Raw genomic sequence first — 26927 nt, 5'->3', positions numbered from 1 at the left:
TCACTGTAGTTAAAACTGGCCTAAACCACAAATGGTCAGATGCTATGCAAGACGGCCTCACACTGCATTTTCAGTTTACAGCTGCTGGAGCAGGAAGCTTGCTGGATGCATGCTGGATATTTTCCAAATAGTTAAACCCAGTTCAGCCTGATAGATGGATCCTATTCTTGGAGTGTGGATGAACCATTCATGCCAAGAGCCTGCATTTAGCCAATGATCCCTGGGAGAAATCGGGCCCTATAGTTCAATCATTCCTCTCCTTCCCCATGTGACATCCCTTGGTACTCTTCCCCTCCCTGTCCTTGAAACTGCTCAGAAGGAAAATTCTCTCCTTGGCATGCATCTACCTTCCTGGCCAGGAGGAAGCAAAGGAAGACAAAAGGGGAGGGAAGCAGAGGGGCATGCAAAGAAAAGGCTTCCTTCCGCATGCTTCTTTGCCAGACAAATGTGTAAGGAACAGAGAAAGTACTTCTTTCTGTTCTCTCCTTCTCCCAAGCACATTCTAGGAACAGCAGAGAAAGAAAGGACAACAGTATTAGGCTAGCCCACAGGTCATTCCCACATCCCACAAATAGCCCACCAGCCAAATGCTAAAAAGTCATGTATGTCTGCCAGAATGCATCCTTCCAAGATCTACAGACTATGAAATTGCAGGGGGGAAAGACATCAGTCAAAAGTGTTATAAAACAAAGTTTATTTTGAAATACTTTTATCATAATGAATTGCATCTCTTTGGTAAAAATAAACTCCATAAACATTTTAATTAATAGAGGTTAGCATACAAAAACTAAAATATCTGTAAAGTTGTCTTTAAACCAGGCAAACTACTCTACTGAGAGAGGGGGTAAAGTGTTAGAATGGTGCTGAATCTACTGGCAGAATTTTTTTTCTAAAGAAATCCAAGGTCTCTCTTATGCTATGTCAGGTTTAAAAAAACAAAAAAAGCAAGGTAGCGGTAATTTCTTCAAAAGAACTCTAGTTTGATCAGAAAGCATTCTTACAAATTTTCACTTCTTAAATAAATAATAGTCACAATGAATTGGCAATTATAAATGGTTTCATATCACTATAAGATGGCAACTTAATACTTTTAAATTATGCACTTTTTAAGTCTCGAAAAAATGTACACATACAAAACAGACCTTTTATTGGCACTGGCAGTTAGCTCTGGAGAATGTGCTTTTCCAAATAAATGACAGGTACAATGTTTTAAAAAATACTCTACTCTTCTTTTGCAATAAATATTTTGACTACCCCATTATTAGCATTGTGGGGTGTGCTTTGCTTTAACCGAAGCCATTGCTTTTGCCAGACAAAGAAGCCGCAAGCTGTACAAGTTCCAAGTTGGGTTTTCTAAAAAGGATTGCCTGCAATTCTCACAGAAGTTATAATTTAGCTCTGGAATATGAAAGAGAAAGATTAGGACAGGCCTAGTGTCTGTATTTATCTCAAGGAAGGGTAAGTCTCTCTTGGAAACCTTTCCATGTTTATTTCAGGACAGAGGAGGATCCATTTAATCCTTTACCTGCTAAAATGAGGATTCAGAATGATCTGATTTACTGAAAAATCCTTCCTCCCTCCCAGCCCCAACTTAAAATACAACAAACCTGAAATCACACTAAGGGCAGAATGCTAGGCTTGGATCCTATGCAGCACAAGCAGAGATGCAAAATATATACAGCTATTTTCCCACCTTCCCCTGCAGTCATTGTGCCCCCATGGGTCAGTGAGCAGAAAGGGAGGTTAGACCCAAGCCATAGCCTACACTTTACACTAGTCTGCTTCCATCGATGGCATCATGAATCATTTCTGCCCCATATCATGTAGACCCACCTCACTCATAGTTATCCCTACCAGTGGCTAATGATGTGGAGTTGGGTCAGTGAAACATGATGTAAGGGCCTGACCCAAGGTAAGTACTCTATTCATTATGAAGAGCAGCTGACATGAGAAAGCCATTGCCGGCAGCAGCATTGTAATATTTTAAAGTTCTCCCCTAAAGGTGTACTCCTTGAAAGAGTGGTAACAGTTACCGTTGCAATGCCATCACTTAGCCAATGACAGTTATGTCTCCAAAGGAACTGACTATCAATCCCCCTAAATCTACCTGCATAAAGTAGTTTTGTTCATCTAAAACTGTCTCTTCCTTACCCCCCTGTGTAAAACAAAAAACAAAGAGCTAAGCTGTGTTCAGTAAGTGGTGTGTGACACACTAATTTGAAAACTATACTACTTTAAATACAGGTAGGGGGCTGCATGATTGAATGTTTCCCCCCTCTAAAGAATTGCCTGAAGACAGGCAGGTAGAAAGGAGGGGAAAGGGTTCTAGCATCACCTGCACCCTATCACCTTCATGTTAAATGGATAAAGAGCATCCAACCATGCAGTTTCCTCACCCAAATTCTAAAGTAACAAAGCCCCAGGAAGATCTACTGTTTCTGAAAATACTGATTATCTCTTCAACAATTCAAATAAAGAGGGATGAAATACAAAAATATGGTAGTTACTGTTAAGTTTAACTTAGGGATGGACATAACTACTCATGAGAGAAGAAGTGTTGAAGGTACCGTATGTTAATAGTATATGTAACTGCATCTTATTTAGGAAAAAAAGGTCAAGACACAAATACTTGGAAAAATGAGCACCTTTGAACAAATTAGGAAGGCATTAATATTCCACAATAAAATCTGTTCAGAAAACAACTGCCCTTGTTTTAGTGCTTGGGCTAGCGAAGACAGAACTGGTAAAAATGCACAGTCCCCATTCACCACAAATCTACAACTCAAGACACATTGACTCACCTACCGTCACTCCAGTCATTCTTGGGGAGATCAGGAACACCACCATTATCTGGATATGTCCTGTCTGTGCATGACTTAACCAGATACAAAACCAAGCTGTGGAGGTGCATACCAGGAATACGTTGGAGAAAAAAATCAAGATTTCTGTGTGAAATTTGGCCACAGAGCTCTGTGTGAATTTTGGCCACAGGAAGACACACACAGCTCTGTGGGAATACAGGCAATGGAGTTACAATGTAGAATACAGTAGCCAACAGGAAATATTAAACCTCCAGTGCTGAGCACTAGAGAGCAAACATGAATTCATACAATACTTTTCCTCTGTAACAATGTAACTCTTCTGCAAAGTCATTGTGGGAATGGTACAGACAGGAGAACTGCATTGACCAGCCAAGAATGTTAATGTAGCAGTGCTTTTTGCTAATTTACCCCAAAGCATTTGCAAGGCAAGCAACTCCACAAAAGTATGAAAGGCTTTTGCTTCATATCATCTTACAGATCTAGGTACTACCCAGCATGAGATAAAACTCTGGGTTGAGCCACTTCAAAAATGCAGGCAAGGGTCTGTGTGGTTGCATTTTAGAATGGTTCCTGGATGCAGAAAACTAACAAATTAGGGGAAATGCTACAGTAAGCCTCTCTCCCTGATGTGCTAATGTTCTTGATGGGGGGGAGTCCCCCCCACACCACAGAAGGGAATGCCAAAACTACTTCCTACTTGCAGGCTTAAGCAGTATAGTGCAGAATGCTACCACCCTATTCTTCATAACCTGTGAGCTGGCTCTCAAGTGTTGCGGGAGCCAGCCTTCTTGTTCTGCCGCCATTTCAGCCCTTCAAATTGGATTTTAAGAGGAGTTTTATTTTCTCAGTGTCTCTTCCCATCTAATGCTTTTATTGCTTTGCCATTACACGTGGAAAACTACAGAAATCATAATCAAGGAAACTGCTACTGATGCCGACAAGTACTACATATTTTCTAGCACGGAGATGACACTAACACTGCATTCATGAAGGAAGGACAGAGAGAGAGAGAGAGAGAGAACTGCACGTGCCCAATTTCTTTTGGGAAAGAGACTCCAGACAGAACTCTTATCAAGTCAGACGCAAAACAACAAGACTGAACACTCAAGTTGTGGGGAAGCAGCCTCTTTTTCAAGACTGGCCCATTGTAGCAAGATCTAAATGTAGTTCTTGTCAAAGATATACAAGACCTAAAGAAATACTTTTTTAGAAATACAGCAGTCCTGTTATTTGCATTGCTTAAAAAAAAATTCACAATCACAAGTTATTAAAACATGTACTTTGGACAAATGCTAGTCAGAGGGACATCTCTGGTCAGCAACAACATACAGGAATTAAAAGTTGCATTTTGCACAAAACATACAGGTTTGTGTCCACTGGTGAATGGTGAATTCACATTAATTTTGAGCTTTAGTAGCCAGAGACCGCTTCACGTACCATTTGTCTTTAAAAGGAGGGGCTCACAAAGCATATTCATGGTGAAAATTCTGACACAGGTCATTTCTTTTACTATCTCCATTTTTAAGTTCAGACACAGGGTGAGCGCCTTAAATGGTCTGGGTGCAGTTCTTCTGTGGGAATTTCTTCTCCCATATGAACTACCCAGATGGCAGGACATGGGGCTTTGCTCCAGGTGCCATCTTTTAGGGAGGTAAAATGTAAGGCCACTGGACCGAGTCCTTCTTTATAGGTAGTACCTACAACACCAGAATGTCTTTTCCTGCATCCTTTTTGTTTATCAAGTAAAACGTCTGTATTAAAACCAGCATTTTAATCTACAAGGCTTTTGTTTAACTTTTCCACTATGCTGCTGTTGTATTTTACTGCTTTGTTGAGTGATACGATGTACACAATAATTATTTCTAAAAGTATCTTGGCTGTTTTCCCATTAATTACATCAATTAATCTCTATGGCCAAAACATACATGTGCACACACACACCTGCCTAAGTCTGACTAACAAATAGATATAGATGTAAACCTTTACCCATGTTGACTTGTGGCTGATCTGGGAACAATATCAACAGAAGGGAAGTTAGTCTAAAAGCACTTTCAGCAGGCAGATAATTATTTTGGCCAGTCAGTCAAAGTATTTGGGTTGAATAGGAGAAGGAGACATACAGAATGTGCACAAAACATATTTAAGCTTTACATTGGAAAGAGTCATGTACAAGCAGGTGAGCGTGCAAACATTCATGCATTCAAGATTTTTTTTCTAGTACTAGCAATGTGAATACAAGGTGGAATCATTTACAATTTGCTACCATTTTAGCAAAGATTTGATCTGAAACACTCAAAATGCTACATGGAGCCTTGGAACCCTAAGGCCAGTCCATACGGAGAATATCTGCAGATATTGTCAGATAGGTGGTAATTATGATCAAACATACTACCTGCAGACTTGGCTCTTTCTACTGCCAATGCACACTGTTCCAGAGCTGGTAACAGGAAAGTCCTAGCTGTGCCCACTGAATCATGGCCAACGGATTGGGAGTCTAAAGAACAGCTATAGGCTTATAGTGGAAGGATTTCTACCGGGGTATAAGGAAGCAGTATTCAACAAGAGGCAGTGATATTTTAAAAAAATAAAATACTGACCATCTAATACTTGTCCATCAGTAATAAGACAGAGAATCTCTGTTACTGGCCAGATTTTAGCTTCATTCTGCTTTGCAAAAACTGGTTTGGCTCACTGCAATTTGGAGCAGGTTCCCCTGCCCATGGAGTGGGCCATAGCAGTCTACAACCTCACTGGAAAATAATGTGAAGATTCAATGGCACTTCAAGCTGCCTCTCCAAACCAGGCATATGAGACAATACTTGATGCTTAGATTATTATTAATATGAAGCATTCACTCTCAGAACTACAGGACACAGTGGACCCCTGCACCCAACCATTCACAAACATTACCTGTGAAAGTACCCCATGAAAGTACAAGAAGTTGCTCAAGAGTACAGCCAGGGTTATCTCAACAGGGCTTCAACAGGAAAAGCCCCTGATGGATTCTGCCAGTGCAGACTACAAACCCACTAGAAGGGCAACACTGCAATCCCCTTTCAGATGCCATTTCCCACACTACCCTTAAGGAACATCAACAGATGGCTTGTTTCAGAAACTGAATGTGCTTGTGCAGCTCATCTGACCCTGAACTCATACACATGAACTTCCATACAAGAAACTGGGGATAAAGAGCTTAACTGGACTACACATTTGCCTTTGAGCAGCAGACTGCCTATCCCACAGGCAAAGATTGTTCCTCTATTCCCAGAGGAATAGAGCTTCCAGCTGCACTTGCTGAGCTTCCAGCTGCACTGTTGGGTCTGGCAAAACAGAAGAAGCTTGTGCCAGACTTTGCAGCTCACTGAGGTAGCAACACCACAACTATTTTTTTAAAGACTGCAACTTATACTGTAACTCTGTATGCAAGCCCACCTGCTATTGGTAATGGCTGCAAATGCGTAAACACAAGATCTCCCTGCCACTTCTGAAAACAGGCCCTACTCAGGTCTTCTCTCAAAGAGGGGTGTTGTTTCTTTCCACATTCTCTTAATACATTTCCATGTCTCTAAAACACTGTTGTGTGTAGCCATGTTTCAAATCTTGGGCCATTTGGAAAAATTACAAGTGATGTATTGTTGCTGAGATAATGAATATAGAGAGCAGTGCTATCATGGCTAAATCTCCCATAGTAAAGACCAACATATGCCTTCTGTGTAAGGCAAGATAAGATGCACGGCGACATTAGTCTTTGCGAACCTCACTCTTCAAGTGACACAGCTACACACATTACTATGCTGTCACTGGCAAAAGCGCTATTGATTTTAAAAGGGGTCAGAATTTCACCCCCAGTGTCATTGACATGTAAGAAAGATGGAGGGTGCTTGAACTGAACAACACTGATCATCTTAGCCCCCTTCAGTGTCTTAACAGGCATATGCATTCATACTCTTCAAATGGTGCCCCTTATGGCTGCATTTTATATACCAGTTCTTCAAGGGAAGTTAGGTTAGTGCAGTGCAAAATGGAAGCATGCAGCAAGTTAAAAAGGAACAGTCAAGCCTTTCAAGCAGCACAAGAACTCATTTGGCAAGTTTTCTTTTAAAATCCTAGTTCTTGCTATGTCTGAGCCAACCCACTTCAAACTGCTCCCCCATGAAAAAAACATTACTTACACAGAAACCTAGCATGCCAAAAGGAAGGGTAGGCTATAACCCTTCCTCTTTGCTATCTGGTTTCCCGTGTGGAAGGAATTTGATGTCCAGAAGGGCACTCAACCACATGATGTAGCCTGTAGTATGAAGTGGTACAGTCCTGACACAAGTTTGCCATCATAGCAAGAACTGGGACAAAGTCAGCTGGCTACTTTAACTCAGAAGAACATCACCCCTGTTTGATCTCTCTGCCTGAACATGCAAGCCCAAATGGTCTCTGAAATAATAATTTACAATGAACCCATCACAATATTTCACTTAATGTAGGTATCAAGACAGCAAGAAGAGCCTTAGGTTTGAAAATAAATATGCATGTTCTCAATCTAAAAATAAAAAAAAAAATTGAGAAAAGGAACCAGCTTATTTTTTGGTACACATCCAGGAGGGAAATTCTATGCAAAAGAAGTTGGGAGACTCATGATGAAACTCTCTTTCAAAAATATTAAAGTTCACATGTTCCATTTTTTTCTCCTACATGATCATTTCAGGTATCAAGTAACACAGCTTGGGAAGTGACCCATGGTGGCAGTTTTGTACTATTCAGATTATCATGGACCACTGACTTTTTGCACATGAGGCAACTGCATAACAATAAAAACAAGGCGAGAAAGGTGGCAAGCCCAACAGAACACAGAACAGAACACCTGAAGTGGCATCTATGTTACTAATTTCCATAATCCAACACAGACGCTGCTCTAGTGACACACAAGCCCACAAACAAGAGAGAAAATGACAGAGATTGTGTCTGCTTATTGGAATTGCCTGCTCCATCTTCAAAATCTATTTGGCAACAATGTGCTTGAAGAAGGAGGCATCCATGGCATGATTCTGTACATGCTGCCTCCCACACATATGGGGACTGATTCCACATATCCTTTGTACCACTAATGGAAGTGCTTTACTCAAGCAGAAGGAGCCTGACAATGCAAGAGGCCTGAACCAGGGAAAAGCTCCCTTCCATCAGAGTAAAGTGCCTCTACTGGTAAAACAGATCTGTGGAGTCAATCCCCATGTGAGCAGGAGACAACTGGTACAGGTCCAATCTGACCGTGACCTCCTGATTTTGATGGCTATGAGGCCTGTGACCTACTATGTGAAAATCAGGGAGGCCAAGAGGCTGGACAGGGGCAGAATTCCACATTCTCCACCTTATGCATATGTAAGACAGTTAAGAGACCCATCTGTATCCTTCAAGCGTCACTTCTCCAAAAGACCTTCCACATAAGACAAGATGCACGTTTTCACTTTTAGCATGAGATGATATAGCCAGCATCACTCGTGAGAATCCAGCTGCTCTGGTGGAAATCCAAAATACTCAACTCCGCTATAAATCATTATTGGGGGGGGCTTCTCTCCTCACCACCTGTCCTGCACAATTAAATAAGTTTCTCAATAGCTAAAACCCACCACTGCCACCTTGCAATAAAAAAATTAAATTAAAAAATCACCAAAATTATAATCTGCAAAAATTAAAAGACAAACAAAAAAGTCCTTTTATGGCTTTGATCCCCCTTGTGAAGGGTAAAAAGTAGAGGAGTATTGCCACGCTAAAAAGTAAAATATGTGTTTTAAATCTATCACTATACATATTTTTTCACATCGTGTCATTATTCTTTTTTCCTTCGTTTCTGATTATGGGTCTTTGCAGTACTTATTAGGGAGCCCAGGCATGTGCTGATCCCAGCTAAGTGAAGCAGAGACCCGGCAGCCTCCTTCAGTTCCTCATCTATTTCTTGGCAAAGCTCTTCCAGGGCTGTTTTGTGAGGTTGGTTCTTATCAGAAGGATCGACACACGGCTGGGAAGTGTAACCGCTGTCCACTAGTGGGTCATCGTCGTCTTCCTCATCATCGCCATCTGTGTCTTCCTCGCTGTGGAACCCTTCACTACCGTCACTCCCAGCCCTGCTAGCCTCCGAGACGAATTCATACACCTCATCGATGGAAGACAAGGAAGACACGCTTGACAATGATGCACAACGTTGAGAAGCCACACTGCTGGCACTGTAATTATGATCCTCCTTTGGGTCAATACTGGGGACTGTGGAATTGGTCTCCTGCTGGCTTGCCATACTGTGGCTATGGAACGCGCTGCCGTAGTTCCTTTTCTTGGAGAGCTTGAGGCTCTGAGGCTTCTCACCTATGGGAAAGTAAGTATTGATTAGAATTGGAATGACGACAGGCAAGGGATTGGATCCAGCAGTAATCTGCTTCGGATAGAAAGGGAATGATGATTTTTGTTGATCCCTTTCTTTCATTGCACTCCCCCCCCCCACCTCACGCTGTTCTAGGCAGAGGGGGGGGAATATCTGCCATCCACAAAGAGCAACATTTTAGTGAGCTTATTGGGCTGATTACAGAGGGGCAAGGCAGAAACGTTCCACTGCTGGAAGCACCTTCCATTAGCAGAAGAATACCACTGGATGCAATACTCCTTCTAAGCTGTGGAGTCTTCTGAGCAAAAATTCTACCTCATGAGCTACTGGCATTAAAGTTGTGAACTACTGCATACATTAGTTTGCTCTGGGGTCATTTTTCCTCAGCTAAAACAAAAATGTGTGAACTGCAGGCTAACAAACTGTGAGCTAGCTCACATTAACTCAGCTTATAGGGAACACTGGATGCAACCCAATACGGGGGTTCACTCTCCTCAAGCATCAGAAATGAGTGAAACTAAAATCCTGATCCTCAAATGAAAAACAACCTAAGAACGCAACTGAAACTGCTCATATACATTCTTTTTTACACATCTCCTGTCCCTTCTCTATTTAAATTTAGATTGGAAGTCTTTGTAATGTCACTCCATAAAACTTCATGAACGTCAATGGTGCAATGTAAACACTGAATTTTGGTCAGATGTCTGTGTACGGCACATCCCATGTATGCTGGGGCTTTTCCAAATTTTCTTCTTGTGGCAGCACCTTGTGTCCTCTGTAAAGCCTCTCCTGAAAGTCTGCCAAAACTGAGAGACCAGGGGGTATCGAGGAAGGGATTCCAGTCCCAACTCCTCTACCCAACAAGTCTCAACAGCTTATGCTTTTATGGCCAGGATAGGGCAACAAAAAGTGAAGTTGGTGTACACAGCTTCAAGCTATTAATACTTCTGCCCATGCTGGATGGGACTGGCAGATTTATTTGTACAATTTGTAAGCTCTCATTCACTTTCAACAGGCTTGAGGAATTCAGAATTTTCAAAGTTACAAAACCTGTTGTTTGATTTGCAAAATGAATGATATTCTCTGCCTACAGTCAACTCTTCTTCCTTAGCACACTGTACTTTATACATAAGTGTCAGTTGCAAAGGACTCTATAAGGTAGTTTACCTTGCTTATTATGATCCAAAGCACACCTGAGTTCTCATGTCACACAGCTATAGTATCGAAGACTATTCACTGAGTGCGGGGTGACATGATAGAGGTTTACAAGATAATGCATGGGATGGAGAAAGTAGAGAAATAAATACTTTTCTCCCTTTCTCACAATACAAGAACTCGTGGGCATTCCATGAAATTGCTGAGCAGAAAGGTTAAAACGGATAAAAGGAAGTACTTCTTCACCCAAAGGGTGATTAACATGTGGAATTCACTGCCACAGGAAGTGGTGGCGGCCACAAGCATAGCCACCTTCAAGAGGAGGTTAGATAAAAATATGGAGCAGAGGTCCATCAGTGGCTATTAGCCACAGTGTGTGTGTGTGTGTTTGTGTATATATATATTTGGCCGCTGTGTGACACAGAATGTTGGACTGGATGGGCCATTGGCCTGATCTAACATGGCTTCTCTTATGTTCTTATGACTACACCAGATGCAACATACAGCTTCACACCTGTACTGAATGCATCAAGCTGAATGATGAATATCCAAACTAGCACACATTTTAAACCCAAGCAGTGCAGCAATATTATGATATACCTGGCTGCATTATAAAGTATGGTGTTCTACTGCAACTGATATGACTTCTACAGACCAAAAGCCAAATCACTGCTCAATTAGTTACATGCAACCAAGGTGGACCTTTGCCAAGGGTATATTCTGCCAATAAGATACAGTACTTGCACTGTCACAAACTGAAGTTTTTTAAAACGGTGATCTGTATAACAAATTCTAGTCAGTCTACCAAATGTTATACATCACTAGTTGTGCATAAATCCTGGTTCGATTGTTTCTTGCCTCTATCCTGTTTTCCAGCAGAATATTCTTCTTGTTATTTCTGAGTGCATGAATTCAGAAATCACAACAAACCACAATCAGGATAAGCTATAGTTAATAAACCAGCTACAAATCCTAGTTTGAAATCCTAGTAAGGTGCTGGTCCACAAGCCCTGGTTTGCTGGACTGTCTGCATTCAGCTGCCCCAACTAGCCAAGGAGTGATCAAACCAGTCTGTAAACCATGGTTTAGTGCGATATCTGAACGCAGCCTAACTGTCAGATGCTTTAATGCAAGCACTGAACTGATGTCTTAATGGCAGCATTTTAAAAGTGTATAAAAACTTCTCGTGCTTACAGTCTAAAATGCCTTGTTCAATAGAAGTGTTCAACAGCATCATGGCAGTAGCAGCATCGATATCAGAGTCTGAAAAGAAAAAGGAAATCAGCCCCATTAAGTTCCACTTAAAGAGGCAAAATATGATCATACCATCAAATAAAAAGTTAGTTATATTTAGGCTATCAATAATGACTTGACAAACTTCAGAGTCAAATGAGGACCTGAACCCTAGTTTCCCACACTTAAGCCTAAATGCTTTTGTCCCTGTAACTCATTGGGTGCGTTCACACTATATTAAATAATGCATTTTGCAACTGGATATTTATTGTGTAAGAATAGCAAAACTCCAGGTGCAAAACACATTATTTAGTGTAGTGTGAATGCATCTACTGGCTCTATAGATCATGAAACTGTCTGCAACATAAACACACACAAGCAAGATCCTTTGCAAATGAAATACCTGAGTCTCCTTCAAGCTTTTAGTCATTAAACTGTGAAGTCAGAGGGCACACCCAGCAAATCACAGATACAAAAAAGGTAAAGAAATGGCATACAGACAGAGATTCTGAAAACGCAATAATAATAAAGCTTTGGATGAGCTTTCAGTCATAATTGCAAATGCAGCTGTGGAAATCAAACAGAGAAGTGTAATAGCACAATCCAGGGACTGGGAGAGCACTAATGGAGCCAACTCACCACTATGCTGGAGCATCCCAGATATACACCTGAACAGTACCCTACCGTCACCATGCCCCCCACCATGGTGCTGTCAGTGCAACCATCTACACCAGCAGGGGGTGGATCCAGGGATGTGGCAGAAGGCAGCTGACTCCCTTAAGCCGCTTCAGCTTGCCTCTCCACTCGTACATCTTCCATGCCAGTTCCCTGTGGCTCCTTTAGTTGTTTGGTTCTGCCATCTGTCATGGGGATGCCATTGTGCTCCTGTGACATCTTGTGGGCATGTTAACACTGTTACTGGGGATGTGAGTGCCTGAGTGTTTGTCTGGTCTCCATCTCTGCTGGTTTCCTTTAGTGAATGGACCAGCACTACTGCTGCTGCACTGGTGGCCAGCTACCTCCACAGCTTTTGTGACTGCTGTAAAAGTCTGGTCTTGGGAGAGGAGAGGAGACATTTTTAAGCTTCAGGAACTTATTTTATTTGGCCACAGTCTGATGCTCTCTTGTCTCCATGACTTCTTTACTGAAAATACGTGTCATATAGTGCTATGATTTCAGTCCTGGGCTCACAAGCTCTCTCCTTCCAAATATGAATTTACAATGACACCACTCTTCTACCATAGCAAAAGTCATCCCCAAGCAAAAAGTTGTTAACATCATTTTTGGAACACACACAGATTCAGGTACAGTGACAAGACAAGATATTACCAAAAACAGCAACAGACAAACACTTACCTTTGATAGACTGACCCTGACTCTGTTTCAAGACTGAGGTTAAGTAGTGAGGGGATGATGAACCACTGAAAGAGAAAAAGAGAAGAAGAACCAGGGTTCACACAGTTGGCCAGCCAAGATCAATTTAACCTCTGCAAACTACATTTGCCATCCATTGGCTTCAAAATAGCAGCACTGCTTTTTTGTTGAACAATGAACCAAGTACAAGTCGGTGCTAGTCAGTCTTGAAACTGCCATTGACACATATAGAAGAACAGTGATGCCACTGCCATTAACCACTGGCACCCACTGCTCATCGCAGACCTTCCATGCATTAAGCTGAGCTCTGGCTGTCCTATCTCAAAAAAGAATATTGCAGAGCTGGCAAAGGGCGCACTAAAATGATTAACAGGATGGACAGCATTTCCTAGAGATGGAAAGATCTGGAGGGAGGGGGAGGAAAATTCAGGGAGGAAACATAATTCTCCCCCCTGAGGACCATCTCCCTACTTTTCTGAACAGAAAAACGGGGGAAAAAATTAGGGAGCATTTTGAATGAAAACCCTCTCCTGTGAAACATTTTTCCTTTTTCAAATGAATGAAATGCTTCGTGAGACAAATTTTTTCTCAGTCAAACATATAGTATAAAAAGGCTTGAGGACTTTTTCAATTTCTCCCATGGAAAGATTAGAGGACAATGGGAAAAAAGGAAATTGCTTTGAATGAAACATTTTTAAGGCAGTTTTACTTTAAATGTATAGTATGAAAATTTTTATAAAAGGCAATCTACTTCATTAGATAATTCCTGTGTATGCTGCAGAGATATACAATGTATTTTTAAGAATATATGTATTGTTTAAATGTTATTAAGTTTTGCAACAATACATATGCTACAATTTGTTTAATAATACATTATTAAAGTATTCAGTGTTCTCAATGCTGTAAAATTTAACTTAATATCAAAATATGTTGGCAGTCCTACATATAGTGAACATATGAAAGTTTCTATTCAAATAATACATTTTTTTTGTTACCTTCAATTCCCCCTCCTACAGGTATCAAAATATAAGAAACATATGCTAAGGTAGTATACAGAGTGCAGAAGTTTGCAACTATCTCACAAGTGTTGGGTACATTTGCAGCTTTTCTTATAGAAAATTAAGATATTCATGGCTTTAAACTCCCTAAGTATGCTAAAATAACACAATTTTATGAAATGTTGCTATGTTATCAGATCAGTAAAATTAAGTTTGATAGGAAAGCATATATTTCAATATTTTCTCAAAATTTATTTTTTCAAAAAAAAAAAGCAGGGACATTTTTTCCTATGGTTTCAAAATTTCTGAAAATACTTCTCTAACCTTTCCTGTGAGGAAAGGCTGAAGAGTCTGGGGCTTTACAGTTTAGCAAATACAAACAAACAAGAGGGAACATGACAGAGATTTGTAAAATTATGAATGGAATAAAGAAAGCAGATAGAGAACTCGTTGTAGATTTTCCAGGCTGTATGGCCGTGGTCTTGGCATTGTGGGAAGTGACATTTCGCCAGCAACTGTGACTGGCATCCTAAGAGGTATAACTCAGAAAACTGGAGGAAGAATCCCAGTTTTCTGGGTTATACCTCTGAGGATGCCAGTCACAGTTGCTGGCAAAATGTCAGGTCTCACAATGCCCAGACCACGGCCATGCAGCCCAGAAAATCTACAACTAATGAACTCTGGCCGTGAAAGCCTTCGACAACAGAGAACTTTTTCATCCTCTCCATAATACTGAATTTCATGGTCACCAAAGGAAGATGGGCAATCAGAATCAGCAAGAAGAGTGATTAAAATGTGGAATTCACATCCAGTGAATGTACTGATTGTTCCTACTACTAATGTCTTTAAATGTGATTAGACCCCATTATTAGTCATGATAGCTAAAGGCAGGGGTCTTACAGTTGTGGGCTATAATGTATCTTTACTGGAACAAAATGGACTGCCTTGTTAAGTCACTTGCTTCCATTATGGCTCTTGTTTTGGGGCTAGGATGTCAAAATGCTACTTCTCAGCTATTCTGCAGACTGAGAGGCAGTACTCTGACACCCACCCCTGGGAAATTCCTCCATTGTATCGCATGGTCTTACATTCTAATAACAAACTCCAGGATACACCAGAGACATCAGTGATGTGTGTAAGTGTGTGTGTGCGGGGGGGGGGGGGGGGAGAACACCATCTCAGTCCACCCTGCTTCTTGAAGGGGGAGGGGGTGGTGAGGGAACACCACTAGGCACACTCCCTCCTTCAGCTCATGGAAGTGGACTGCACAAAATGGTGTTACCAGGCCAAATGTGGTCCATGGGTCACATCATGGCCCCTTGACTACAGGGAACCTGAACATTTAGAGGCAGTAAGTAGGGGTGTGCACTTGGTATATACCAAGCCAAATAAATACAGCAATCTGTATTTGGCTACCAAAATAGTCACACCCAAATAAAAGTCAATATTATTTGACTTTGATTGGGTGCTGCTAAATGTCTTCAGATCGCTTGCTGAATCAGGCTGAAACGGCAGAGCAACTCAGTGAGGGAACTGAAGATATTTAAACCAGGTCTCAGATTCAGTGGGTGCTCACAGGAGCACAGCTCCTGAACCTTTCTGAGAGTTCCTCCTCCTCCTCCTTCTGAGAGTTCCACCTCCTTGTCCACTGAATAGTTATGTGCGGCTGCATAACAATCCCTGGATGAGCTCCACCACCTATTTTTCTACAAAATGACCCTTGATTTAAACTATGCGTGGGGAAGGAGAGAATCCCGGCAAATAATGCCCTTTAGTGCTGTTTCAAGTCAGAAAAATGGCACGGGGAAGGTGGGATCCCCTGTTCCCCCTATACCATAATACTCCCCCAACTAGAACCAGGCCCCTGGCAGCTCAGCTTAAAGGCATCCCCAAGTGGGAACTTTCTCTTTAAAATTGTTGTGCATTCCTGGGGCAAATCTGGGGTGTCCATCTGTCTAGTTTGACCCTAAGAAGAAAGGAATCTCTAGATCCTAACAATTATTTCCACTAACAGAGAAGGGATTTTTTTTAAGATTCCCCCTTCTTACTACATTTCTCCCATTTACCCCTCATGATGTTCTGGGGCGAGGGGCCCTTGTCCCCCAGGAGAAGCGTTTCTGGGAGATCTGTGAGATGCAGCAGAAGTGGCTGACTGGAAAATTCCATACCACTAATGAAGAAGAAATGCAGATTTATACTCCGCCCTTCTCCCTGAATCAGAGACTCAGAGCGGCTTAAATCTCCTATGTCTTCTCCCCCCACAGCAGACACCTTGTGAGGTGGGTGGGGCTGAGAGGGCTCTCACAGCAGTTGCCCTTTCAAGGACAGCTCCTGCGATAGCTATGGCTAACCGAAGGCCATTCCAGCAGGCGCAAGTGGAGGAGTGGGGAATCAAACTTGGTTCTTCCAGATATGAGTCCACGCACTTAACCACTACACCAAACTGGCTCTCTATTTAAACTAATTAAATACTGCATTCTTAATTGAAAACCTTCCCATTAGCATTTCTTGAACAAGCACGCAAATTTAACCACTACCGTACATCAAACTGGCTCTCCACAATGGAAGTGCCTTCCCATCAGCAAGAATATTCAGCAGGATCCAACATAAACCTTCTTGAGAAATCAGTACACAACATACACCTTCTTGACAAACCAGTACATCCTTACACTGAACTCAAGCAATTCTGCATTATGTGGTTTTAAAAACAATCTTACCTCAATGGTGATGCCGGTGGGGTATAAAATGCAAATGCAGAGGGGAAAGGTTGCTTCTTCAGAGCTTGTATAAGGTTAGGCTTATATTCTGGGTCCACACACCATAAGGAGCCTTTCCCATTCACCTATGGAGTAACAAACACCAGTAATCATTACATAAGAGTTTTCCAAACTTGTGTGTGAGACAGTGAGTGCGAGGTCACTCAAGATGTCAGAATCAGCACCTCCACAGCTGGCTCGTTCCTGTTTTAGCAGAGTGGAGTCATAACTTCTGGGCACCTGCCTCTGACTTGCAAAAACAAACAAGAAACTGTCCTGCATATATTTTGGTAGGTAGGCAGACTTTTACAGCATGAGGCCAAAGACCATAAGAATATAATAATAGCTGCCCAAGCAGTACTAACTATTACAGTAAAAGCACAAGGTTAAAAACAATGTTAAAATTGTCAGGACCAGAACATACGATAGAATAAAAGCACGTTGGACAACAGGGTGAAAGTTTTGCACAAATCTTCTTGGCAGCCAGTGTGTACAGTGACATCTTATAGGTGACATAATGATCATCATCAGGTAAGAGGTAAATGATTGTGCCTGACACTGAATGCGAGGCTAGCCGGGCTAAAATGGCTCCAAAGAACGTGGCTCTGGGAACTTAGTAAAGGCCACAAAACAGGGCATAATGGGGGAGATCCTCCAGTTCCAAGGCTCCACAGATCCCGACTTGCTGAGTAACTAGAGTACACTGATAATGGCCGCCTAACATGGCAGTTGTCATACTTTGAAATCTGAGAGCTGTAAAGGTTTCTACAAGTTTGTGGAAGGTAATGCTGAATTAACCAGAAGCTCTGGTGTGATCCTGTCTGAGCAGTTTAAGCCATGGGAAAAATCTGCTCTATGAATTCAAACATGATTGCTGCCAGGTGGGGAAGCCAAGGGGAAACAAATACCTTTCTATATCGACACTCTATCATGACAGGTGCAGTGGCCATGCAGCTGCTACAAACTTTATGAGCCAGTGTGCAAGTTAAGAGCTTTTTAAATGTGATGTCCACTCACATGGGAGTGCACACGGGTGTGCTTTCTGACAGCTGTCAGGTTTAAAACCAACCTGAACTGATTCTGCACAGCATAACTACTGTAGACAACAAAAGCAAGTGCTTCTATTAAATACATGAAGTGGACTCGAAAAAAGAGAACCACAATGATGCAGAGCTGGGGGCGCAAACTTTTTGAGACTGGGGGCACCTTTGGAATTCTGACACAGGGTGAATGGGCTCAACAACAACGTTTTTATAGTTTAAGAATATTTTACTTTAACTATTCTGTAATTCTAGGCTATTTCAGGTTCATATTGCTAGCTAACTTGGGAGCCATTTGTATGACAAAAGATGGGATACATTTATTTCACATAAATGTGTTAAATCTCCCTCACACTGTATCTAATTGTGCTAGCAAGCCACAGTTCACTAGGCATTTTATTTTATTTCAAAATGAATAAAACTGGAAAAGGCTCATTTGTTACACTTGTTAGGTTAATGAAAACAAATGGAAATACCAAGAGATGGAGAGGGACGGTGACTCAGTGGTAGAGCATCTGCTTGGTAAGCAGAAGGTCCCAGGTTCAATCCCTGGCATTCCTAACTAAAAAGGGTCCAGGCAAGTAGGCGTGAAAAACCTCAGCTTGAGACCCTGGAGAGTCTGAGTAGACAATACTGTCTTTGATGGACCAAGGGTCTGATTAGGTATAAGGCAGTTTCATATGTTTCCTTCATTTCCTTGGAGACCAACAATTTGGTGTAGAAAATGTAGAGCGCTGTTTCTTATAACATGACCAAGGAACCTCCAGGGGTCCACCAAGACTTTTGTAATGGCAGAAGAGAGGCACCTCTAACATCCATCCAGATAAGGTGAAAATAGAGCTCTCTAAGATTTCAAGGAAGAGGACAGAGGATCTCCACCACAATGGAAAAAAACAGAATCAACTTCCCCCTCTAACAGAATCAGCTTCCCCTCATTCCATCACTGTTACCCACCAAGCCCCCCAGAGCACCTCAGAATGCTAGTCAGAAAACATGAGGATTGGCCACCAGGAATCAATAGCGCAACATTAGGATTCTTATTGGCTAAGTAACAACAAGAAGATATAGTTCTAATGCAGTCGTCATGATTCCTTCTAGTATAAAACTTATCTGGTTGTTCACTCTTTCCCCCAAAAAATGAATCTGCCAGAGAGAGAGAGATGCTATTCTGCATCCATACGCAATAACAGCCAACTGAATTTTTAAGCAATCAGGTTGCTCTATTTCTATAAGCAACTCTGGAAGATTTTTCAGGACCTTCCCCACCCCTGTTCAGCTGGCCTCTATCTAGAAGTTATTAACCAATCAAAAAGTTTCTTGGTGTGTCTGGTGCAAACTCTCTTCTAATCAAGAGATGAAACTGTTTAGAACTTAGGTCAGGTCCTTTTGAATGTGTAGCCTTACAGAATCAGTAGCCTTCTGAGAACTAAACTCGTAGACAGTATCAGCATTTTCCTGGACTTGCTTTTAATGTAGCTCTTGCTGTATTGCTCTGAGGACATGAAAGGACAAAGGCATCCACATTTCTGTTTATCTATACTTTGAAAAGGGCACATAGCAAGCAGGTGCCAACAAAGAAGAACACTTGAAGAATCTGTGAAAATGTTTATATCAAAATGGATATCCTTGGGTTGCTAGTTTCAGAACTTCCCTTTCCCATTAGTGAAGCTGAAAACCATTTCAATTCTTCCATGGTCCTGACCATGGTTCTCCATAGTGTGCCCATAAGCACCCTGGAACCTGCCAGTACTTCCACTGGCATTTGTTGAGTTTTTCAGAAAGTGGGTGGGGCCATTCTAAGAAAGGACTTGTTATTGGCTGCCTCATTCAAATGAAAGGGGTTTACACTGAAAGGGGTTTATGAGGATCATTTGCAAATGAAAGGGGTTTATGAGGATCAGGAGGACTGGTAAGCACAGGGGCTTTCTTCGTCAGCGTATCACTCCATCCCCCTCTTCAGGTTTTCCTTCTTCCCAAGAGGTGTAATGAAGGAGGTATTCAATTTGGTTCCACCTCCTGCAGATGCCATTTTGGGCTTGGCTCCACTTCTTGTGGAAGCCATTTTTGGTGTGGCAATCACCACCCCCTGTCAATTCCAGATGTGCCCACCAACTCAGAAAAGGGTTGGAGATCTTTGGACTAAACTTCAGCCATTTTTTTTCCTGCTCAAGACAAGGGATTTTATGGCCTTAATCCCTGCATGTTCTCTCAGAACAAATCTAATGCATCCCAACAGTCTCAAGCAAGACAGAAATATACAATAGAGTTACTAAAAGGGTTTTTTAAAACACATTGTTAACCATTTCAAACTATGAAGAAAGGTGACACAACAGTTATCAAAAATGACACTATGTAAGTAAATGTGTACACATGACATTTACTGTTCTAATCAGAGTTTTGTTCTTATTCTGCAAAGTACAGTAAAATCAACTTTTCATACCTGCATTTGCTAGAAGTGTCTAATTCCAAAGCTAACACAAAGAGCAAAGGGAAATGTCTTGCTTTAGAACCACCTGTGAGGCAGGTGCAGTCCACTGGATTTGGGGAGACCTTACGTTTTAATTCTATTGGTCTTCATAGCGAGAGTTCAAGTTGATTACCATCTTGTCTTTCCCCTCTTGCCCTCTTTGGACAGAACTGTTCCTACCACTTCCAAGAGCAGGGCAAAAGAACAGCAGGCAGAGAAGAACAGATGACCAGACAAAAGCGTGAAATCAAAGCAACTCTTCGTATGCCAGCAGGCATTACTGTGCTTGGATTTGTTAGCAGGAGAACTGGCCTCCATTTAAGCTGAAGCACTGCCCTCAGGTGGGAAGCACAGTCCCTCTTTTGTCCTCCAGGCAGCTACACTTGCTGCAACAAAGAACGGTGTGTATTTTAGCAACCTGACCTGCATGCACCCTGCTTTTATTGCATAAGCAGTTGTTCTTCAACACTACAAAAACTGTTTGGATTCCACCACCGCCCCCCCCCCCCCCGTAAAGCTACATACCCTCCAATACATCTGAACTCTGCTTATCAAAATGCGTGCAATTGTATGTACTCATGGCTGAAGCTTCAAAGGCAGAGAAAGGAGAGCTTCCCCCACCCCTCCTGGCTGCTCCGTTCTGTTAGCTAGCAGCACACCACCAGATCAGCACGAACACAGCCCTTTGCCTTGCTCTACCAGCCGCTCACAAGCCAGCCCAGCAAAAGGAAATGCTACCATGGAAACACAAACCAGGTTGCTATCGGAGCCCGTACTTTACACACTAAGCAGTCCTCAAAATGACACAACTTTCAAATAACCAATTTCTTGCTCTTTAGGAAGCAGAGTCACTGCAACATACCATTTCTGGATGTAGAAGCTCTGCAAAAGAAAGGGTTGCCTATTAGCTGCTGGCAACCAGCAGGAGGCGGGGGGGGGGCCATCAGAGAACAGCATTGTGTCACTTCCAGGGAAAACTCAGAAGAGCTCTAGGAATTGCCTGAATTTCTGATAATTCCAACAGCACACTGACATCACTTCCAGTTTTGCCCTGCAAGTGATGTAATGCTGTCACACTGACAGGTGGAGTTGGAGGTGGGAGAGCTCCTACCCCCAGCAGGTAAGCAGCATTCCTTGCAACAAACCCTAAAACATGGAAAGTTCTGTCACCCAGGCACGTGCCAAAACCCAGGGAGGGGGGAGAGAGTGCTAATAGTGGGCATGTACACTTAACATTAATTTCTGCAATGTGTTCAGTTCTCACACATATTGGTATATAATTATTTATGCGTCACCAAATTAAGGTGCTAAGCAGGAAAAGGGGGAAGAGATGCTGCCCACTTCCTAGGCATCCAATGGTAACCAGTGACACAACCAATGATGGCATCTGGCAAAATGAACTTCTCACATTCCCAATGATCCCTATTTAGCAGGTACTATTCTGATTCCCTGTTACCTTTCCTAGGTAAATCACTGTCTCTGCATTCACAAAGGATGAAAGTCTTGTGAAAGACAGTCAGACCTTGAAAATCACAGTGGATCAGCTAGGTATTTCAAGAGGTATTTCTTTTCTTGCCCTGTCCCAAATGCCAGAGTCTGAACATCAAGTGTGCCAGATTTTCCCATCAGACAAGAGCTACCATAAGTATTAAAACCGCTGTCATTTCCTGCTGCTTCCTTCTCTGACCCTGAAGACCAACCCAATTCGTCAAAAGCAACACTCCTAATTGTGTGCCATGATTTCTAGTTTACCTTTGGGTGCTTTTCAGGATAAGAAATACAGAAATATGATTTGCTACTCCTTACCCTAACATTTTAACCTGACAGTTCAATCACAGGAGTCACATGATACCCTAACAGAGACAGTGTGTAGTGCAGAAGGAGCAGCTGCAAAAGCAGGACAGGGGACCTCGAAAGAGGAGGCATTTGCAGCATTCATAAACACTCAGCTTAGCATCCCTGTTTGGTGTGCACAATATATTTATGTATTTTATTTCATTTGATTCCTATCCCACCCTCCCATATGTGCACAGTTGGGCAATCCGAATTTTTAATGAGTCAGTGCCTTTTGGGCTGCAGTAAAGGTGGTGATGGTGGCATGATGCTTTTGTCACTTTATGTCCATATGCTATCATCCCCTGAGCAGCCTGAGTGCAGCTGATGCATTGCACACTGGCAGCCTGGGGAGCAAAGCAGAGCCACGGGGGAGGGGGGGAGGGGGTCAGTCCTGCCGCTAGGCTGCAAACACTTCGCTTCACTTTCAACAAAGTCAGAGAACTTGCAGAAGAAGAATAGTGGAACAGACTTCCTCGGAAGGTGGTGGACTCTCCTTCCTTGGAGGTTTTTATACAGAGGCTGCATGGCCATCTGACAGCAATCTGGATCCTGTGAATTTAGGGGGAGGTATTTGTGGATTTCCTGCATTGTGCAAGGGGTTGGACTAGATGACCCTGGAAGTCCCTTCCAATCCCTTCCATGATTCTATGACTAAGACAGAGGCAAACAAGTGTGCCTAGTGCATCCTTTCTCCAAGAAGCTCAAGAAGATATACCTAGATTTTCCTTTTAATGTATCCAGACAACACTCCTTTGAGGTAGGTTAGGCAAAGAGTCAGAGACAGTGACTGGCCCAAAGTCAGCCAGTTAACACCATGGCAAAATGGGGATTTGAATCTAAGTCTCCCTTGGTCTTAGCCCAGTGCTCTAACCACTCCACTCCACTGATTTTCAGATCAAATAAGTGCCAGGAAGGTTACAACAGTGCTTTCTGTTCTTTCCCTTCAGCAGCACCAGGCACCTGAGAACTCACCTGCCCCCTTCCCACTATCCAAATGGATGTGCCAGAAGGAGAGAAATCAGAAGCAAAATGTTTGCTTAGCTTATGCCTCCAGAGAAACCAAACTCAACTGTGATTTTGCTTGCCCTGATTCCTGCTATTCAAGGTTTTCATTTGTATGCCCTCCACAACACAAGTTTCTAGAGCTGGCTGCATGGAGGATGTCGAAAACCTGAGCAGTTCCCTTTGGTGGACTTTGTGGGTGGAGGTGGGAGTGACTTCCTCTCCCCTCCTCCAACCACCAGCTATGATTTTACAAAGACTGAACACACAGAACTTCTCTGCATTGCTACAGGAAAACCCGTGCTCTGTCCAGCACCATGCACTTTGTTTCCATTTTGCTTCCTTCCTCTTGCAGCCCTCCCAGTGATTCAGGCCGCCAGTCCTTCTCCCACCCCCTAACTACTTTCCTCTTGTTAGATTATGGGCAAACACCATCTAAAAAGTTGCTGGCCATGGGGAATCACAGACTGTCATCCTGACAGCTATCTTCCATTCTAGGCACCATTCTTTAGGACTGAATGCCACTGAACTCTGAAGAACTTACATCTTGGTAGACATGCATAGGACTACACTAATATAAACACTTGCCTTCCTAACAAGGGGAGGGGAAAGCCAGTAGATGGATCAACTATGTGGGGAAATAGCGTAATTTTTTTCAGATAATCACTGATTGCTGCAAAACAGTTCCTAAACAGAATTTTCCCAACAAGGGAGAAAAGAAGTTATTCCAAAGCAATGATTACTTAGTTGCATCTATTTGCATCACTCTAGAAACTTATTCATATCAATATATGATGCTGCCTTAATGCAGAGTCAGACCATTAGTTTAGTTAGCTCAGCACTGTCTACTTGACAGTTTTTCCTTAGAAGAGTGAGTAACTCAGACAGGGTATATCTATTTTTTTATATATCACTCTTACTTTGCCATGGCTTCTCTCCACCTTCCGGAAACACTTGTTCAGGGAAAGATTATGCCGGACAGAGTTCTTCCATCCAGTAGGTGCTGTAGCAAAATATGGGAAACGTTCCAGGATCCAGCTGTAGATTTCTTTCACAGGCAAGCTCTTATTAGGAGAATGTTCAATGGCCATGTAGATTAGAAGGCTAAAGGAATAGGGAGGCTTGGAAGTAGCAGATTTCTTCTCTGGGTTTGCGTAGCAGGATGAAGGATAAGATGGCATGTTGTCACCCTCAATGTCATAGAGAGGACTGACCATTGGAAGACCCTCACTTCCGAGGCTGAAGTTTGTTAGCAGGTTTGTACTTTCATGCAGCCAGTTCAAGTTTGTGAGCTCATCGTCAGCCAGGTCACTATCCACAGCCGTGGCCTTTGGTCGAGCAGCATCTCCCGCCTCTGGCAGGCTTCCCATTCTTTGAATGTGCCTTAGCCCTACAGTCTTCTCTGCTCCAGGCGTTTCACCTTTCTTATCAGGAGTCATTCCAGTTACTGGACCCATTGAATCTTCTTGGCCTACAAACAAACAAACAAATCAATTATTTTTTAGGCATATCACTTTAAGTATTGAAATTCCAATGCCATAGGCTTGGTTCAAAAGCATGCCTCATAATCCTGAAATGTGCTTGCCTTGAAGTCACTGAGAGTTCAGCCTATCACAACACTGATGACAAATCTTGGTGCTAAACAGCATTCTAAATGTTCTGAGGGCTTCAAGTGATCTTTAAGACAACTCTATCAAGTAGCCAAATGTTATTATCCCCCAGATTTGTAAACTAAGGGCTGAGTCAGAGAAAAGGTCCTGGATCTGGAATGTTATGCCAAGGAGCCAGCGAAGGGAGCCTCAAAAGTAACAACCCATTGCATTCTAATGAACCCTGAATGGCAGTCACTCTGATCTCCTAGTGCTGCCATCAGCTGACCCACTTACAGCCAATCATTTTGCAGTAGAAGAATTCCATCCCTTGCCTTCAATAGCTCACTGATTCACTTACCAGGGACTAACATATGTGTCTTAGACCAGCCTTTCCTTCGATTTCATCTTTCTTTTCCCTTGCCCTTACTTGTCTGGTTCTTGGCTGGGGCCCTTTCTTAATGCAGCTATCCTAACCCACAGTTCCCTAACTCTGCATACTCCCAACCTATAAGGAAACCATCTGTGACAATCTGTACACAATTCTCTACCAAGAAAAGTTAAGTTCTGTAACCCACGAAGTCCAAAGTTTCACATGGAAAATTCTACTTAGCATCTCCGTTCTAATTCATCAGATATTGTCTATGTCGGAGCGGGAGTAGCAGAGTGAGGGAGATGACTTGCCCGACACAGGGCTTCAGGAAAGAAAATCAGGCAGACACGTGCAACTAGTGCCAAAAGGTGTATTAACATATATACACGACAAGTGCTCTCTTGTGCAGTCTATACAATATCACCTCCACGGACAAAGTGCTTCGCCTAACCACCATCTCACAGGGAGAGACCTGTGTGATGCACACACAGATCATATATAGTCCAAGCAGCCAATCCTGGCCGTGCTGACTCAGCAGATTGCATCACTTGGCTTCTGCCGGCTCAAGCCGGTCTGCTGATCAGGTTACTGTGACCTAGCCTGGCAGCTAGATCACCAGCTGTCATACTGTGGCTGTCAGACTGGGTTTATGTAGATTCTTGCTCCAACACACCTCCTAATCTATTTAAACCCAGTGCACCAAGACACTTCACACAGTTTACATACATGTCCACCAGCAACATTACAGTTCATATTTACGTAGCTCGGAACCCTTTCCGGAATTCGTTCAGGAACTCATCATGATTGTAAAACACATCATCGTGTTCCTGTTCAGCCAGCTCTTTCAGACGCTTGGCTTCAGCCTCCTTCTCCCTTGCCTCGCACTCTGCCACCCAGGCTTTCCATTTCTTAGCCTTTTCTTTTAACATTTCCTCAAATCCGGGTGGGTCTGGATTGACAGTCAGAGTGACATAGGGACACTTGTACCTAGCGGGACGTTGGCCTTTGGTGGACCTGGCAGACACCCGTGGCCCTGTGCTTGGACCAGCTTTGTCTTCTTCGGGTTGCTCTGTTCCCACCTCCTGGGCTGGTTGCTCTGCCCCTGTAATTGGGTGTTGAACCTCCTGACTCTCACACTTTACCTCCAGTTCCTGCATTTGAGGCTCTGCCTCCTGACTCTGCTCGTCAGGCTCTGTGCCAGCATTCGGCTCACCTTCTCCAGCCCCACTGGGTGCCACCTCCTGGGCTGGAGTTCTGGGCTGCGCTCCAACATCGTTATCGCTACTTGGCAGCAGGACAAATTGTTTCTGCAAGGAGTGCAACCTTGGCCAGCTGCTTTCTTCATTGAACTGGGCACTCTGACTAAGTGTTATCTTGCTTTTGCTATTGCAGAAACGATAACACCTGGCCCTTGGCTTGTAGCCCAGAAAAATTAGGCTCTCTGCCCGGACATCCCCCTCCCCGCTACTCGTGGAGTGGATGCCAACCCGAGCCCGTGACCCAAAGACTTTTAAAGAACTCAAATCTGGGGTCTTGTTCAACAGTAACCTGTAAGGCACATTTTTCACAGTATTACACCAAACCCTGTTTTGCAAAAAAACAGCTGCATGTATGGTTTCTGCCCAATAGGTCATTGGCAGTTGTGCATCCTCTAACATGCAATACATCACATTCTGCAATACAGCCCCATGCCCATTTTCTCGGGGCGTTGCCGGGTTCGTCAGACGGTGGGCAATGCCCTTGTTCTCCAGCCAACGTTTCATCTGGTTAGATAAGAATTCCCCCCCTCTGTCGGTTTGTACAGCTAGGAGATTAACCCCTAATTGTCTCTCCACTGCTTTGACCCACTTGGTGAATGTCTTATACACCTCAGACTTATGCACCATGGTGAAAACCCACGCGTACCTCGTGTGGTCGT

The 26927-nt window shown here is 42.9% G+C and overlaps 1 protein-coding gene across 2 annotated transcripts in view; it reads right to left on the bottom strand.

Moving 5' to 3' along the window:
• Window positions 1–677: 677 nt before the first annotated feature.
• FOXN2 (forkhead box N2) overlaps window positions 678–26927 on the bottom strand; it is a 65814-nt gene continuing 39564 nt past the window's right edge. For both annotated transcript variants that reach the window (XM_060248913.1, XM_060248912.1), the window contains exons 2-6: window positions 23968–24518; window positions 16664–16788; window positions 12931–12995; window positions 11536–11604; window positions 678–9170 (exon numbers count right to left, since the gene is read on the bottom strand). In XM_060248913.1, the coding sequence (XP_060104896.1) occupies window positions 8641–9170; window positions 11536–11604; window positions 12931–12995; window positions 16664–16788; window positions 23968–24504 (1326 nt within the window). In that variant the 5' untranslated portion in view covers window positions 24505–24518 and the 3' untranslated portion in view covers window positions 678–8640. The remainder of the gene's footprint in view (window positions 9171–11535; window positions 11605–12930; window positions 12996–16663; window positions 16789–23967; window positions 24519–26927) is intronic.

Source organism: Heteronotia binoei, chromosome 1 (assembly GCF_032191835.1).
Source record: "Heteronotia binoei isolate CCM8104 ecotype False Entrance Well chromosome 1, APGP_CSIRO_Hbin_v1, whole genome shotgun sequence".
NCBI classification, from domain to species: Eukaryota; Metazoa; Chordata; class Lepidosauria; order Squamata; family Gekkonidae; genus Heteronotia; species Heteronotia binoei.
The sequence above is the reverse complement of the archived record's forward strand: the minus strand, read 5'-3'. Positions and strand labels throughout refer to the sequence as shown.